The 18,515-nt window shown below is 39.8% G+C and overlaps 1 protein-coding gene across 3 annotated transcripts in view; it reads left to right on the top strand.

The window, feature by feature from the left end:
- The window catches only part of GNAL (G protein subunit alpha L), a 192,510-nt gene that overhangs the window by 59,236 nt on the left and 114,759 nt on the right, over nt 1–18,515 (top strand). The window contains exons 1-5 of one of the 3 annotated variants that reach the window (XM_057397450.1): nt 12,007–12,025; nt 12,731–12,902; nt 13,196–13,268; nt 14,114–14,168; nt 14,352–14,471. In XM_057397450.1, coding sequence (XP_057253433.1) covers nt 12,764–12,902; nt 13,196–13,268; nt 14,114–14,168; nt 14,352–14,471 — 387 coding nt within the window. In that variant the 5' untranslated portion in view covers nt 12,007–12,025; nt 12,731–12,763. Of the gene's footprint in view, nt 1–12,006; nt 12,026–12,621; nt 12,903–13,195; nt 13,269–14,113; nt 14,169–14,351; nt 14,472–18,515 lie in introns of those variants that run through there. The other 2 variants (XM_057397449.1, XM_057397448.1) reach the window with 2 other exon arrangements.

Here is an 18,515-nt window from a genome sequence, read left to right as displayed (position 1 = left end):
TTCTGGTATATTCATCAGACTTCACAAAAACTCAACCAGTCACGGTAAATACTCTACTAGCATTTGAGTAGTGGTGAGTCTGTGATACAGTTGATGGATTGGTTATCACTCTAACTGAATCCTCTCGCACGTTGTGAGGCTCCAAGAAGAGCTGGTAACCACTAGCCGGTTGCTGCCATCATCAAAACACTTTTCTGATCTACACCCCATCCTGAGTTGCCCTCCTGAAAAGCAGTGCTGCAACTCTGGGCTGAATGAGTTGCCCTCCTGTGCCAGCAGTGCCCAGGACAGTAACAACAGGGCCAATCTCTGAGTTACCCTTCCAGCTGAGTCCAAAGAATGGTGCTTAGTTTAGTTTCCTAATGAAGTAAAACTTTTACAGACTCAGTGTTCACGTGATATTTTTATTTCTTAATTGAAAACTCACAAGGTGATTACTTCTGAACTTGCATGCAATATATGCCACTGATGTGATGGAGAAACATGCACTCACACATGGGACAGGCACATGGACAGAGCAAACTTGTGGGGTTTTCTTTTGGGAGAGAGATGAAGAGTTTGACAGAAAGAAAAAATAATCCTGTAAGTATAGGGATGAGAGCCATAAGAGGTAATTTCATACCAAAAGACAGAAAATTCTTATGTGTGTGTATGTTGTCAGTAACAAACCAACAACATACCTATTACCTTAGATTTTTCTTTGCATAATTCTGTGTGGAGAAGGAGGAAGTTGTTATCTGATGCTTGCTTTTCATTTTTATTTTAAAGGACATGCAGGCTTACTGGAGTGTGTTGATAGGTAAATGCTAATTTTTATATGTATTGGCATCAGTGCACACAAGGCATTTTATTCAAATTGTACTAACTTGTAGTTGTGGTAGACTCTGGGGGGGGAATTATGACACTCTAAAAGGTCGAGATGTTGGCTTTGAGAAAAATAACGTCACAATCTCTGTTGTGAATAGATATAGGGTAGTTTACAGTTGAAACATTTGTCTTCCAGTGACTCCCTACACCTTTGCGAAGCTGAGGTTGCTTCATGAGACTTAAGCATCTGAGTTGCTTGTCCATATGAAATTTCTCATTGCCTGAGGTCATTGGGTGGCTTAATGCCCAAGTTGAATATTGAAAGAACTATTCATTTTTAAGTGAAGAAAATAATTAATATGTATTAACTTCTTTTCTTAAGAAAGAAGTGGGTTCATTAATATCACTAATAATAATTGATCATGAGTAGAGGTGCTAAACCACGTGCACAAGGTCTATCACTATGTGGTGACCAGCAAGTTTGACTTTACTGTGCCTTTAGTTTCCAAATTATTAACATGTCAGTGAGAATACACTAATTTTGGCTTGCTGCCATGCCGTGCATTTGCTCAGCTGTATTTCCTGCTAGTAACCTTTATTTCCATTTCACAGAGATTTCTGAGCACTGATTATTAGGTCTCTACTTAACTCACCTTGAATCCATTTATTGTCTGTGAAGAGAAATAGGTATTTCAAGGGAGGAATTATTAGGTAATAATGTAATTTTGTAATTCTGAAATTTTAAATATCTGTGTTAGAATGAGATACATTGCACCCCGTATTTAATTTATTGCATTACAAGATTCGGGCCTATTCACTGCAGTTGGTTAGAATTGTTATTCATGATACAGTTTTGCATAATGCATACAGTTTTAACACTTAGTGGACATAACGTCATGTGTTTACTATGCATGATTATAGCAGATTTTCTATGTGGCCCATATCAGAGGTATATAATATAATATAATATAATATAATATAATATAATATAATATGTTAACCCCCAAAGTGTTCAAGTGAACAGATTCCAAGCATAAGCTTGGAATTTGTAATAATATTTAAATCTGGTGTCAGGGTTTCCATGTGCCAAGTAAAAAAAAATTAAAATACATCATAGTGTACATTTAGAATAGAGCAAACTGAAAAAAAAATGAAAAAGTCATTATTTTGGTGTTTTATATAGATAATATAGCATAGATTTGCTTAGTTTACAAGTAATCCAAATACTTCCAGAGTATTGGTTGTGTAAAGAATAATATTTTAAGTTTTCATTGTGATGTCTGTATCAAACGATTAGGATAGTCATCCTCTAAGATTTAGTTCTTAAAATCTGACAGTAAAATTCAAAACCAAACAGAAAATGTCCATTATGTAATAGGTATATGGCATCTGGATTTTTATGCCTGTCAATATTTTGGATTTTCGAAATGAGCCTATTCATTTTTAGCACATTCCAAGAAGGCACAGAAAGGAAGGATTTCTGGACGTTCAAGAAGTTCATGGGAACAGCATGCCATAAATGCAAACTCCAACATGATGTAATGTTAAGTTGTATACTCATTCAAATTTCCATAGACAACTGAAATTGCTAACAGTCCACAAGAAGGGAAATGCAGAATTTGGCAGTACTGGAAGCATTTTGCCACAGCATCAGGTTTTTGTGTTCTTTGGCTGTGTGCTCTGAATGGTTTACAAAAGACAGCTATTGGCTCATACTATAAATCACATACAGTTTTAGAGACAACACATGGAAAGTAACCAAGTTAAACTTGAAAATTTAGGCACTTAACAGAGTGACATCTTTTTCTCCTTTCTGCTTACTTTCTTGAGGTGCATGCAGAGAAATAATCTGATCATTCAGAGAGCTGTAAATAGCAGAAAAGGTAATTTGGGCTGGGGAAGCAGTATGGTAAAGGCATGAAGAGTGCCTGAGGAGATTCACAGATTAGCGGGGAGGCTATTGTTTGCTGACACAATAGAAGGAACAGGCTCCAAAAGGTGTGTGGATGCCTGCCATCTTCTGTCTCCTTTCCCACCACTGAACAGGACTTCCACAGCAGAAACAGCAGCTTGCCATGTTGAAGTGGAAGCGCAAAGGACCTCTCTATGCTCAGGTTCTCTCTTTCTGCTGAGGTGGTTGTTAGATCTCTGCACTGGACCAGTCTGGGCATTGCTGTTGTGTTCTGCAGTCATGCTCCTACAGAGCCGGCATCTTCTGGTGGCTCAGAACTCTGATTTTCCTGTCTTATTTACATGTGGCTCACTACATCTTAAGACAGAGCTATTAAAGTAGGTGAAACAGTTCAGATTGTGTTCTATTAAATACTTTGCTCACAGGAAAGCTCTCTTGTACTTCTCTGGAAAGCAATGGAATGCCTTTGATTTCTTTCAGGCAAAACTAGTGGTCCTGACCCATGGTTCTACATAAAACATTGCCCCAACAGCCCTGTCCTTGCTGTGTAGAGTGCTGCAGCCCTTGTGGCCCAGGATGACAAATCAAGCCATAGCATTCTATGTGCTTCAGCTGGACATTATAGGCAATCACAGGGATCCCTGGTCTGATAAATCCCACCACTCCTAGTCTCATTCTTTGGTACCGACTGTCCTTTCTTGCCATCTTCATCCCTCTTCTCTGAACCTCTGCCAGCTTGTGATCATTTCTCTTGAATGGAGGTGACCAGTGTTGATCATGTCTTCCGTGAATTCCTATGAGTATAATGTTAATACTTTTCTCTATATGAGGAATGCCTTATTTGATATGTTCTGGGCCTCCATTTGTTGGGGGGTTTGGGTTGGTTTGGGGTTTTGGGTTTTTTTCCTTTCATTTTGCTTTGTTTTGTTTTTGTGGTCACTCTGACAACTCATGGTCATTCTGAGGTGAAATACATGCAGGAATTAAGCTTTCAAAGGGGAGTACTCTATGATGCACATGAAGAGCGTCTGAGATGCACAAGCAACTCAAATTTGGGCATTTGCTGTTTTTTTATCATTTGCTTTTGCAATCTCAATAAAATGATGTAAAAAATGGGTGGCATAGAATAAACTTCTGTCATGTATTATGTGCCTTTTTTGGGTGTAATTCTTGAATAAAATGGACAGCTGTACATTTCCAAACACAGATAAACACAATATAAATAAGTTGTTGTATGGACCACAAGCATTTGAATGGCACAGAGAAGTTTTAACCTAGCTTATTTTGAGTCATTTACATGTTCAGACAACATCCTTGTGTGTATTTTTCCAAGCTCTCTGTATACAGTGTTATGCTGGTTTGTATTTCTGGTGAGTGTTTTGGAAGGCTGACCTATTAATAGCTGGTTTTCCCTACATGAGCAGGCAGCATCCTAAGCTGTCTAAAGGTGAAGAACAGATTTGTCAATGAAAATTTATAGTGGTTATTTTTATTTAAATGAAGTGTTCCCTGTTAGTGTCCATGTAAAATGGCTATGTAAAAGGATACAATAGCCATAATGTATTTAATGATCCTTTATTGGCAGATTATGATCATATCTTTATTAGTGGTAGTAATTGTGGTGACAGTGTTGCTGACACGTTAAGCCATTGCTTACAACAATAGCTTTTGTGCTGCTGCATTGGGATCAGAGTTGCAGTTCCCAAAGATTTGCATATTGTGAAGAATAGGCTGCAAAGACATGGAAGTACAATCTTGTCATTATGTTTAGTGATGTGGGTGGTAGATTGTTATAGCTGATCCTAAGCAGGAAGAGCTTGCATATGGGTAGGTTTAAAGGCCTTTAAATGTTTTAGGATTGTTAGGCAAATTGGTTGGCTAAGTGAGTGGTGGTGTAAGTTGTTAAATACTCTGAGCAGCTGTAAGCTCTTTTAAAACCCTCTCACTGTTTTAAAATGTACAGTGCAGTGTCTGAACAGCTGGCGTAAACTGAGATTGCTGGATTAGACCACTTGTGTATTTGTACTATTGCTAATCTTGGACACTGCAGTGTTAGTTCTGCCTAGCGTTGCACTACATCAGTTGGATGTTAGCTGAGATTTAAAATCTCAAGGATGTTACAAAGCATTAAGCTAGAATGGCTCTCCATACAAAAAAAAAAAAAACAACAAACCAAACCCAAAACAAATGTACCTGTAATTATGCAGATTGCATAGAAACATGACACCGTTGTTGATCTAGCTGAATCTTTTTAGGAAGCTTTCTCACATTATGCATTTTTATTTTAAACCCAAAGTTTTTCTTTACCAAAGTATGTGATAAAATACAGATTCCTCAGGAACTTATTATTTTTAAGTGACTTCTTCCAAAATGCCTGCAAGTATTCTGGCCTTTTTAATCTTTCCCCCTTTTCCTTTACGCACACACCAATGTTTTCATCACCTTTCATCCCAAGTGAAATGATCCTGTGAGATTTCATCCATACTCTTGATCCTTAGGATAAATTAAATTTTTGCTCCAAAGAATCTAATTCATGTTACACAAACAGGCCAGCGGGTGCTGGAAAAAAAATACTACTTTTTAGTGAAAACAGGGTCAGTAAAATCACATGGATTTGAATTTCATTAACTCATGCTATAAAGGTTCAATCAGATTAGCAGCATCATTTCGAGACTAGACAGGAATAGAGTAAGTGAATAAAAGAATTAAAAGAAAAATACAGTAGATAGACTTATTTCCCAGGAAATGGTCACACTGTCTTTACAGTTGTTTTTCCCCTCTCCCACATCGGTATGCAAGCAAAACAGTCATCTATATGAGTAATTTATCTGCTTAGTTTTATCTGGTTTGCATGTCCAGAGAAATACATAAATTCGTGTTATAGAAGTGTAGTTTATTTGCAACGTAAACCTGGTTTTGGGAAGGACCATTTGGGTCAACAAGTCGTGGCTCTTTAATTAGGAGCAAAAATGTGATAGCTGTTTAATCCAAAAGTTCATCTGCTTTTTACACATATACCACAGAAATACCTATAGGGAACTTTAAGATCTGTACCACAAATGGCCAAGCAGAAAGTGACTCAATAAATATTTGTTGCAAGCCAGTGTATAGGTTAAGAAAAGATGGATGAGGAGAAAAAACCCACTGCATGGTTGGTTATTGTGTAGGTTTTGATGTTTTGTCTGTATTTTCTAGTTCAAACTTACGCAGTCAAGCAAAAGCTGTATTTCTGCAATTAATATTATTGATGTAAATCAGTGTGAGAGTGTGTGAGGCTACACGTCTCGTCAACATTATTTCCTGAAGCAAGTTTTTACTGATCACTCTTGTGTGTATTTACGTGTTGGGGTCCTTAAAGAGGATTAGGAAACAGTCTTACTTGCTATGAACTTACCAGTGCTTCTGGGTATTGGAGTTGAATTAATGTGCACTCACCAACTGCAGTTGTAGAATTGCTTGATTCATGTTAAGGCAGTTGTATGCAAGGATTATGTTTATTTGTGAAAATTTTCTGTTGAGAGACACCATTGACCATTAACTGCAGGCACTCAGAAAAAAAACAGCATAATTTTGAGTCTGAATGTCAGTAACTTAACTATGTAGAGACCTCCTTTTTTAAAAAATATCAGCCATTTGCTGGGAGAGCAGGCTTAATTTCTCAAGCTGAGGAGTTAATCAACGGTGATAAAACTAAAGAATATATCAAGACATTTATATCAAGACAGAGGGGTGATACAAGCACAAGTCAAAATCAGATGTGTTTATGGCTCAGCAGAATGTTGTCTAATGAATAGGGGTGGAGGCAGGCATGCTGTGGCTGCGAGTGTTTTGCTGAGGCACGTGCCTCAAAGTTAAAGGTGAAGTTAGTATGTGCACATTTCACATATGTTCAGTGTCTCACAAATTGTTTTTTCCACAGTTTTTCATTTGTGTCCAAATAGGGAGATTGTGATAGTTGACCTGAGCATTTACGATTAAATGCAAAATTCTAGATGACATACAAAACCCTTTATAAGCTGAAGATCAACGATTTGGCTTTGCTGTTAACAGCTGTGGAAGGTCTTAGTCAGCATGTTGCAGAGAATCCAGGACAGGTCTCCTATATAGATTCCTCCTCCCTTTTTAAAGCAGTAACTCCATCTATAATTCTAGAGGACTTACTTATTTATTGATGAATTCAATTCTAAATTAGGCTGATATCAGCATATTTTGCCTAGCTTTATTTTAACGTATTTAATCTCCAAGACTATCCTGAGCAATTGAATAGAACTGTTTTTCTATTGCATTAAAATGTGAATGTATTACTTTGTTTATTCAGTTCAAGAGAGCAGTGGGGGGAGGGTGTCCTTGGATTGCCCAGACAAGTGAAACTCCCTATAAATTGGGATACTATCAGAAAAGTGCCTTCTGCTTTGCTAACAATGTAAGATAACGCAGAACAGAGTTTTGCAAATTCATCAAACAAGAAGGTGTCCTTTTGCTTATTGGAAAATCATCAATGTCACTTTGTTTAACAGTGTTAGATTGTAATATGTAAGACTGTAATGTGTAACAGTATTGTTACTTAGTTTTTTAAACATTATTAGAACCTAAATGGATTTATGTTAGTTTCAATCAGCAGCTTCTGCCCTTGGTACCTACAGATGGACATGTGTGTGGTGCTGCCATGAGATTCTGCCTTCATAGAAAGGGATTTCTAGTCAGAAAAGAACAAGTAATAAATACATGAATTATCTTACAATAAACATCTAAATGGAAACCCTGAGATGATGAGGCTGGCCAGAGCAGAGACTTGCCTTTCACCCTGCTTTCTTGTGGAGCGCAGGTGAAGAATAACTAGCTTGGATAAGGAATAACTAGCTTGACTCAAAGAGGATTGTTCTCTTTCTTTAGCAAAATCATACTGCAAATCTGCTTTACACCTGATGCTTTCCACATAGGCTTCCCAGGAGCATCTGGCTTCTTGGAGCTAATCCTCCCTTCACAAATGCTTTCTCGGGGCACAAGTCTATTGTCGTCATTTCTGTGGACTGCTGCTTGCAGCATTTCTCTGGAAAACTTTCTTTTTTAGACCCTATTACTTTTAGTCTATAGTCTTTTACCACATCACTTCATCTGCTTTCTCTCTTTCTTTTGCTGCTTGCCCGTGCCTTACAGAGATGGGGGGAGTTGTGGGAGAGCAAAGGGTAAGTTGGTTTGTCAGGTGAGTTACATGGTGGCAGCTGCCAAGTGAAGGAGTATGGCATGGGAATGGGGACAGCAAACTAGGTCAGGGAGCTGGGGAACTACTCAGAGCACTGCCATGCCCCTCAGCACTGCCTGACCCTCTCCTGCATCAGTGAGTTTGTCCTTAAGCCACAAATGTGAAGTCAGCTCAGGCTCAGGTCCACAGTCACTGTGGGAATGCATACCTCACCTTCTCTGGAATCTCTCCCATCCTGCTTCTTAAAACAGAAGAGCTTCTCTTCAGATTCTTTTAATGACTTTTTTGAGGTCATGGATTTAAACAAAAGGATAAAGGTGAAATTTTTCCTTAGCATGATACTTTTCTACAAAGCATGTGCTGTGTATTTTCTATACCCTGAGTCAGCATTTTTGATACAGTCGGAGGGGTTTTGGTTTAGGGTTTTTTTTTTTTTGGTTCCTTGTTCATCTGTCTTATAAAAATCCAAATGTGGTCTTCCAGGAAGGGTGTATACTTTTGTGTTCAATATTTTACATCTGGAGAGAAGTCAGAACAGACATCTGCAGAAGACATCTGCAGAAGAACCTTACTAAGAATATATTACCAGAAAAAAAGAATTCTTTTTCTTGAATACTTAAACAAATACCAACTCATTCTTCTATTTTCAGACCATGGTTTGAAGATGAGGTGGAGTTAAAAACACAGGAACTAGTGAGTTGCATATCCTGATGTGCAGCAGTGGACTACATGAAAAAGAGACATCAGTGAGGAGAAGCAGGTCAGGTTGCCAGTGTTACACACCTAGCACGGTGCTTGTACTTGAGGATGGTGTCAGCAGAGAGTTCAGAGACCTCAGTGAAAGCTGAGGCAGGAAGAGTGGGAAGCAGGAAGAATCTCTTCCAGTTGCTTAGCTCCCCCCTAAGCTTTTGTTTACAGAAGTCTTTCCATTTGCTCTTTTTTTGAGAAGCAGAACCAGAATTGTAATAGAGGCTGTGTAAAGGGAAGATAGCCTGCAAAGGATCTGCAGCGTTTCTGTAGAGAAATTGTCTCCACTTCTACCTAATGTTTGCAAGAAAAAGCTCTGTGTAAGTCCTCTTGAGGATGAGAGGGACAAGGAGCAACCAGATCTCTTGAGCTGTATCTGTAGGAACTCCTCATTAATGCTGGCTGGGATTTTGTGCCTCTTTAGCCCAAACAGAATGAGCATGTTAAACAAGACTGACTTTGTGGCAAGGGTGGCAACCCAAGTATGCCTGTTCCCTTGAACTTTACTCCAGCTGGTGGTCAATTCTCTTCCATTCAGGAGTGCAGATGTGGACTTTGTGGAAGTATCTTGGGGTCCCCAGCATTCAACCTGAGGCTCATAAACAATGTGACCTGAGGTGGGAACTCATAAAGGAAAGCAGGAAATACAGGTGTCTCCAGTTTCCCTCCAGGGGGACTTATGGTTTATTGCCTGCTTTCACAGTGGGACACCAAGTTTGAGCATGAAGCAGAAGATTAATCTTATTTTTGCACACAGTGTGTATTTATATATATTTATTTATATATGTGCATATGTAAATATATGTATGTATACATATGTTGCCTAATCTGATGGGGCAGGAGCAATGTGAAATACCTCGTTTTCAGGACCAGTAACTTGAGGAGGATGCCATGTTGGTTGTCTGGGAAGAAAGGGGAAGAGCAGGAAGAATCTCCTTTCTCTTGCCTGGGGTTTTGTTTTTATTCACATCTATGATTTGTACTAGAAGTTGGTTTGGTAAAGCAGCATTGCTGAAACCTTTTATAGAGGCAGGTATTTGGATTATGCTCACAGTATACATTGATCTGCATGCAGAGGAGACATACGTGATAGCTGTGATTTCTCCCTGGAAAAGAAAAACAAAACAATTGCTGTGTCCACAGGGGTGAAAGCTGCTCTTGTGTTTATTGCTTCCAGGATTTCACAGTTTCAAATGCATCAGGGTAAGTGCTGTATTTGGGAAAAGCAAAGGGAGGGTTGTGAATACGGTTACAGCCAAAAGTTCTTTCTGGGCACAGGTTGCTTGCGCGTGTCATTCTTGAACTGTGTGATCTTTTCTCAGGAGGAAGAGACCCAGAAGGGTTATGGGGTTTTTCACGGGGGAGAGAGGAAATGAGAAACACTTTCCCTCTTTTGGAGAAAGGTAAAAGCAGGATATACCAGGATCCTGTCAAATCCTATTTATTGGCACTGAGCCTTTTCAGAGCTGGGAACAAATCTGCACCAAAAATCCCAATGTTAGTACGTGCAGGAAGAAACTGCTGAGGAGAGGAGGGGAAGAAACAAGGCAGAGTCAGCTTCTTGGACCAAATGACATTAGCCAGATTTGAGATCTAGGTCCCAAACCGAGGTATTTACACAGGAAATAAATATGGCCATGCACATCTTGTGCATCGTAAGTTACAGCTTCTGACAGTGAAGAACTATGAGAAGCCAGAGCCAGTTAGTGATTTCTAGCCAAGCCTGTTTTGAGCCCTCATAGGGCTGCAGCAGAGAGCAGACGTGACTGCTCTTCATGAAAGCCATTCATTGTGTATCCTATGTTTGACAGCCTCCCAAAACACCCTGTATTGTGCTTCTAAACTTACCTGTATCTGTTGCAGGTTTTGCCCCTCCTGACAGGAGAATGTCTGTCCTGAACAATGCAATTTGGTGACACTTGAAAATGTGTATTTTGGCCTCACAAGGCCAGGCCAGACAGGGCTTTGAGCAAACTGGTCTAGTGGAAGTGTCCCTGCCTATGGCAGGGGGTTGGAACTAGATGATCTCTTAAGGTTCCTTCCAACTAAAACCATTCTATGGTTCTATGACCGATCCTGTCAAATTTTGCCTGTAGTGGGTCTGCCCTCCCCCCCCTCACCTGTGTAAGAAGAAAGCTAAAACAACTTCCAGAGTCTGTATCAAGCAGTACTGTAAAAATATGTATCTGACACGTGAAATCAGTAGTCTCCTGAAAACTCCACATATCCAGCCACAGGTGGAGCACTACCTGTTTCTTTTCACCATCCTATGGTGTGCACTCAAAGTTAACAGTACTAGTTCCTCTTCCCCAGTCCAGCACTTTCCCACCTGAGAGAGCAATTGAAAAAAAAACCCAAATCCTTCTGCTTATAAAAATCAGTTTCTTTTTGCCACATGCAAATGAAGACATTTTAGATAAAAATATGTTGGTTTATGTAAGTTGATGGCAGTCTCTCTTTGATTTTAGTCAGGATCAGGATTTTGCACACATACATGGCTATAAAAATAGTAATTTTTCAGTAACCCATCTTTGAAAGTGTGGGGTAATAGTAATACTTGGAGATAAAGCCTGAAAATATTGTGGCACTTCAGAGGTGTCCTGTCCACCTTTTTTCTATCACTTTTGTGCCTCAGTAAATCAGGGATCACGTTTGAGTAGTACAGGTGGTTTCTATGCAGTGGAAGTTCAGGAAGAGCCAGATGCTGTATTGCTGCTTTTGCACTGTGATGCCAGTTTGCAAGGCGAGAGATTGGAAGCAAGAAGGAATACCTGTAATGTTGTCTAGTTGATGTTTCATTTTGGGACCTAAAATGGACGTAAATGAAGAAACAAACATAGGGTTTGTTGTTGAGATTTGTTGTGGTAGTGGTATTAAAATCTATCTAATTGTGAGTTACCAAGACAGCGTCATTTTCTCATTCAGCTGATATAGGTTGGACTAGTCAAAGGAAAAACCCACCTATGTACTGCTGTGACAACTTGTGGCAGAGGACACTGTTTATTAGCAATTCCACATGGTGTTTTGCTTGTGCGCGCATTTTACATAGGCGTACATCATCTGCCCCCCTGGGTGCGGGCAGCATGCCCTCACGGCAGGCCCGAGGTCACTCCGTATGGCAGCCATCACCTGTGGCAGCCTGGCATTTCAGACCCGGGAGTGCCAAGCCTTGCTCTGCCCGCAGCCAGGTCTTCCAGTGCCGCCGAGGAACGTGGGTTAAATTGGGACCCCCGGCCTTGGGGTGCCGCGTCGCGCATTCCTCTTCCCGGGCAGCCAGGCCGCAGGCCGGGGTGTCGATGGGGGTGCGGTTGGGCCCGGAGGCCGCACAGGTCCCGCGAAGGCGATGCCAGATCCAGGTTTTCGCGGCAGCAGCGCAGCCGGGGCGCAAGGGCCGAGGCTGGCGGGCGCGGCGGCGCTGGGGCGCGGTGCGGGACGGCCCGGGGGGCAGCGGGGGGGCTGCCCGGCCCGGGAAGGGGGTGGGTGCCGGGAGCAGGAAGCGGGGGTACGGCGGGGCCCCGCCGCCTGTCCGCGGCCCCGCAGGATCCAGGTAGATCGGTCCGGCTTTTACCTTTCTCCTTCGGCTTCCCTGCGCGTAGGGCTTCTAGCTGAGCTGTTTCCTGGTCTCGCAGAAAGAGGCAGTGCTGAGTTAGGAAGACAAAAATAGACCTTTACAGAGAAATATAGGGATTGTGTGCGCGGTGGGGAGGGAGAGAGGAGAGCGGCACCCGGCTGGTTTCCAGGAGGAGCCCTTTCTCTCCCTCTCGTTGCATGTTAGGCATTTTTGCACCGATTTCTCCCCCTCCACCCCCTCCCTGCCGGGGCACGGTCACCTCCGCCGCCCGCCCTCCGCATCTCCTGTGGGGAGCGAGCAAACCAACTCCGCGGTGCTCGGAGAGCGGCTAGAGACCATTTTCTGTGAGCGAGCCCGGGGGGGGGGGGGGGGGGGGGGGGTGTTGAAGAAGAGAAGAGAAACCGTCGCAGGGACACACGGATATAAAGACTTGTCTTCTGCCTCCCCCCCTTCCCCTTTCCTCCCCCTTGTAAGTACTAAATCTGTGAAGGCAAGGATTTGACATCCATCCTAAGAGGCGGCTATGGGGTGTTTGGGCAACAGCAAAACGGAGGATCAGCGTATCGATGAGAAAGCGCAGCGAGAAGCCAACAAAAAAATAGAGAAGCAGTTGCAGAAAGAGAGGCTGGCTTATAAAGCGACCCACCGCTTGCTCCTGCTGGGTAAGGAGGAAGGGGGCTGAGGTGGGGGACGGGGAGAGGAGAAGAGGGGTATCTGCGGAGAGGGGAGATGTGGTGCGCGCCTTAGGTATGAAGAATGTAGGCTGTTGTATCGAGCGCTATGCGAGACGTCCACAGATTGAAGCTCAGCGCCTGAGCCACATGGATGCAGGCATACAGAAGCGCTGCCGGAGGTGGGAGATGCTGTCGCTTCCAAAAAACAACCAAAACCCACCCTGAGACCCCAGCCTGAACCGTGTATCACAATGTTCTCCCTCTCCTTCCTTCTCTTTTAGGGGCTGGTGAGTCAGGAAAAAGCACTATTGTGAAACAAATGCGAATCCTACATGTCAATGGATTTAATTCAGAGTAAGAATTATTGATGCTTTGTGACTTATTTTTCATTAAATATTGGAAACAGGTCAACACACGGTAGGCTAGGAAATGTCTCCTCTCATCCCCTGTGTTTTGGTGGCTTGACACTGCGTTCTGAGTGAGGAAGGGGGTGAGGATAAGGAAATTACTGCTATTGTGTATTTGCATTTTCTCTTTCTGGCCCCTCTACTGTATTTTACACTGTTGCTACTGCAGCACTTGACAGGCCCCTGTGTAGCAACAACATGGCGACTACTTTTTACATAGAAGCAAATAACCAAATATTGCATCTGTCCATAATTCAAAAATACATGTCAAGTCACATTCAGGGTGACTACAACAGTATCTGCTCTTTTCCGGTATTGAGGTTAGCATAAAACTGAAACTAATTTTGCACATTTGCTAGATATCATTCTGTTTTCTGAGGCTACATCATTTTCTCTCTGAAGAACTCTTTGCCAGAAATTATTATTAATCCATAGTATTAATCTTAAATATCTGTTCGCCTTAACTACATGTTGTTATTTTAAGGCATGTTTACAGCATGCTGTAGAAATGAAAGAACGACTTCCAGTTCCATCAGGGGAGGCTTTGCAGATGTGGCTATGATTGTCTGCTTTAAAAAAAAAATAGCAGGGATGAATGTGCATTGCTCTTCGTACTATGCAAGAAAAGGGATAAGGGGAAAAATATATTTTTCTTGCTGTTCTTTTCATTTAATATGTTATAATGATTGAAGAGCAGATAAACAAGCGATCAGTGAAAAAGCAAATTGAATGCAACTGACTGAACTGCTTTGGAAAAAAAACCAAAGTGTTAATATTTCTGTTTTAATGCAGAGAAAAGAAACAGAAAATACTGGATATTCGGAAAAATGTTAAAGATGCGATTGTGGTAAGAACACACTTTATACTGTTCTAAATGCTTGGCTGTACTGGAAATGATAAGGATTGTGCTCTCCAAGACTGTGCTGAGAGAAATCCCATTTTGCTGATCAGATTGGATTATCTTCTATTGATCCTGTATCCTAAGATTTATCCAGATTAATGTGTTTGTTTTTGTTTTATCCAATTCCAGACTATAGTTTCAGCTATGAGCACTTTAATACCCCCAGTTCCATTGGCCAACCCAGAAAACCAATTTCGAATGGACTACATCAAGAGTATAGCTCCTCTTTCTGACTTTGACTATACAAAGGTAAGAACAGAAACCACTGGATTTATTCTGCTTTGAGGGGGAGCATGTTGCTTCACTTTGATTTACTGAAACATTGTCTTTTCTTTTGCTTTTTGGAAGATGGTCATGGGAAAAGCTTATGTCAGTGTTATTACAGTTCACTTTCTTACAAGACTGTGGTGGTTGCACCTGTTTTAGTGGTGCAAGGTTTTGTTGTTACTGATTTATTTGCTGCTGTTTGTAAATGCTGCTTCTGCATTCAGTTCTTATCTTCAACATTTCTGATATAATTATGCATATTGACATGTCAAATAAGACTGTTGAAAGCTGGTTTCCTATGTGGAATTAGATGCAGGATGTCAGTCTGAGGAGTTACAGTCTACACTTAGCAAATGGCATAAAAGGAAATAGAAGGGCAGAGTTACCCCAGTGTTGTTTTCCATACTTACTGCACTTCAGAGTGGAAACTCACAGAAATGGTGGTCAAGTAAGGTGGTTTGCTTCCTTGTGTATTTATTGTAGCTGGCATGAGCAGTGGTGCACTTGTATGCAAATATTGCCATCTTTTGATGGGGAATCATGAGAAAATTAAGGATTTTTGTACAGAGGCTACTCTTTTGTAGACAAATGAGAGATCCCTTTCAGATTAATTTGCATAGGCATCATATGTTTGATTATTTTTACCTTCTTATGTTATTATTTGTAGGAACATGCATAGAATGTTTTTTATATATATATCATGCATGACGTGAAAGCAAGTGCATAGACATTCTGAATATTGTAAGGAATTTCTTTTTTGCAGTAGCACAATTTTTAATTTGCCTGAAAATGTTACTGAGAGCAATTTGTTATGGATCCAGCAAGGACTGAAAAAATCTTCATTCATTGGGTAACTGGTTGCAAGTTGTTCATGCTATCAGTATTCCCAAAGAAGACATTTACAACAGAGTGTCATTAGGTTATTATAGCTTCAGGGTGGAAGGGGAAGAGGGGAAAGAGTTGTTTCTTTATTATATGACTCATATTCTCTGGTGTGTGGTTTCGCCTCTGGTAAACCTACCACTTTGAAGGTTCAAGATAAAGAAAAATTATCAGACATCTTGTACAGTTAGAATTTAACGCAGAATGCAGATGTTAAGAAATCGAATGCAAGGTACACCCACATACTGCATAATTGCTCAATTGGTGAATCTAAGTTTGCAAAAATTGGAACCCCTTTTTAGAAGTGGAATGTGAGTTTGACATGAAGTATTTGTCTTATACAGGTATTGCAGTTCTGAGGCATTTGTTGCTCATTTTACATGGGTTTTTTTTTGCTTGAATTCTGACTCTTACATCTTGGGGCAAAATAAATGGTAGCATGCAGCCTTTGCAATTCTCTATAGTATATCTGGCTTTTTATGTTTCTGGGACAAAAAAAAATCCACTAAAGTAGACTTTTCATAGGGCTAGTAGGTATTTTTGTATTTGTATTTTACTGTTTATAGAATTTCTCCTTTTTCACAGAATCTGACTATATCTAGTCAAATTTGACTTGCTGATCTTCTGTAGAGGGGAAACCTTTTTTTCTTAGAGGGGAAAGGAATAGGGCCCAGTGGACCATGAAACAAGTAATAATTAATTTGAATCCTTGCTTCAAAGTCCATTTTTGTTTAAAATTGAAAAAAAATCACTTTTTTAACTAAGTAGAATTTCTGAAAATATCATCACATTATTTGCAATAGTGTCAAATAATAGTCCTAGTGTAAAAAAAAGAAAAAAAAAGTTGTTACAAGCTTAAAATAAAGAAGAAAAATCTAGTGCTGGTTTACAAGTAAATATATTTTATGTGTAACTTTCTTTTTTTCCCTCCTGTTTTCTTCTCTGCTCAATTCATAGGTTTAGTATTTGTAAAATGTATCATCTGGGTAGTTTTTTGTTGGTTTTTTTTCTTTCCCCAAAAATAAGTTTTTGTTGGTTTAGAGTGTTATTTCTCTCCAAGAAGATGTGTGAGCAACAGAGACTGGAAAAAAGTGCTGTTGTGCTTCAGGGCTTGAATCTATTCCAGTTTAAGTCAATGATAACTTGAAGTAAAATCATGTTTCTAGCTCAAATAACTTTTGACCCATTTAGTATTTTTGGATAAGGACAAATATAAAAATAAATATTTGTCTAGTAATCAGTTATGAATCCTTTGTTAAGCATTACTGATTCTCTTTAATTAATAGTTGATCTATGGAATAAGGCCTTCTGAGCCAGGGAAACCAGTACAGTATTTAGCAGTAGACATTCAGGACTTGCAGTTCTATCATCTGTACAGTTGTACAGGAGAAAAATACTGACCTAGGCAGCGCTCAGATGTTGCCTCTGGGGTAAGTTTTGGCACATTCTAAAACGTGATAAAGGTTACACTTCCTTTCAATGAGGGAAGAGGCATAGTCCTTAGTGTTGCAACATGAATTGCAGATGTGGGGTTTTCTGGGTGGTTTTAGCCATGCATTTCAAATACATTGCGTGCAAAATGTGGGAAAACGTGTGTACTGTATCTTGAGTCTTTAAAGAGAGATCCCTGTTGAAATGCAAAAACCTCACTGATGGCATAATATGACCAACACTCAGGAGGCACTGATTTAAATATCTTTGTGACATATCGGGTGTGCTTGGATAGGTATGCTTAAATGGCATGCAAATTAACTAATATGCATTTAATTGTTAAAATTGCCCTTTAAAATAAGTGGATTTGAAAATACTGGTTTCCTGTGGATGAAATCATACTCTTAATTGCAATTTATGACTGAAGTTCCAAGAACTTGAATAAGGATAGGATTCACATTTAGACTTAGTATGCATTTTGGGGGTTTGTTTGGCTGGGTTTTTTTAAATTGCATATGGCTCTACAGACTATAAGCAGAACATCTTAGTAGTGATACAGATTTTAAAATCAAGTGGTTTGTCTTTATGTTACAGCTTTTAACAGGCCTGTAAGAGTCTGTGAAGTGTCCCCTCTAACAGTTCTGCTTGCTTTGAAATTTTTTCTTTTAATTTGATTTAGTTTTGCTACCTTGATGATTTATCTAGTTGATCTAAAACAAAATTGAAGGTTTCTTGATTATTTTTTATATAACTTTTATGTTGCCTTTCATTACTTCTATTAAAAAATACTGGGTGACTGACGTGGTCTAATTCTGTAAATCCTAAGAGTTAAGGCAAGAGTTTTTACAAAATTAATTGTGAACAAGGCAAGTGTCCACTGTAGTTTCTTCCTTGAAGTCATAAAAGGAATCAAAATAAGTTTTTTATCTAATGACTGGTTTAGGTGTTATCTTAGGTCCATGTTCTAGGGTGAAATCAGCAGAAGGGCTTTAAAACTGAAATGGAAGCATGCATGCTATATCGGAGAGGACTTTTTTATTATTTTTGGCAAAGTGTTGATTGATATTTGCTAGAGTTAACAGGAATTGACCTGTGCCATTTTTAATCCTTTATTGATGTGGATTTATTTTGTCCTTTGTGAATCAGAGTGAACATATTAAGGGCATATTATGCTGGTAGCTGTGGAAAAACATTGTGTATTATGTAAGTGTGTGTTTACTCAAGTTCAGTTCTCTTTAATAAAGTATTTGAATTTTGTGGGCATTACAGAGCTGCTTGGTGCATAATTTCTGTTTCTCTTCCCCAAAAATGTAGTCAAATTCAGTTGCTTTTTATAATATGAATCTTGGATCAAACTCATCTGATTAGTTATGTGTAGATATGTAACAGGTAGTAATTAGCTACCACCAAGCTGTATGTGTTTGCCTCTACAAACCAGTTACCGGTGAGCAGAAATCATTTGCTAAGCAGAGAACATGTAAACACTTCACCCAGGTTTTAGGGAGCAGGGAGAGTTTTCAAAAGTTTAATTTTCATTAGCTAAGGATGTTTTAGAGATTTTGGACCTTCATAAATTTTTGTTGGACCTTCATAAAACAGTGAATTGTGCAAATACAGTCCTGTGTGCTGACTTTAGAATGTGAGTTTTAAAAATAATTTTAAAACTATTTAAAAACTACTTAATCAACCATGCTCTTCAAAGTGAAATGTTAA

The sequence above is a fragment of the Pezoporus wallicus genome, unplaced genomic scaffold (assembly GCF_028554395.1).
Source record: "Pezoporus wallicus isolate ANWC-B61680 ecotype Strahan unplaced genomic scaffold, APGP_CSIRO_Pwel_v1 contig_227, whole genome shotgun sequence".
In the NCBI taxonomy this organism is placed as follows: domain Eukaryota; kingdom Metazoa; phylum Chordata; class Aves; order Psittaciformes; family Psittacidae; genus Pezoporus; species Pezoporus wallicus.
Note: the sequence above shows the minus strand (reverse complement) of the source record. Positions and strands in the feature narration are given on the sequence as shown.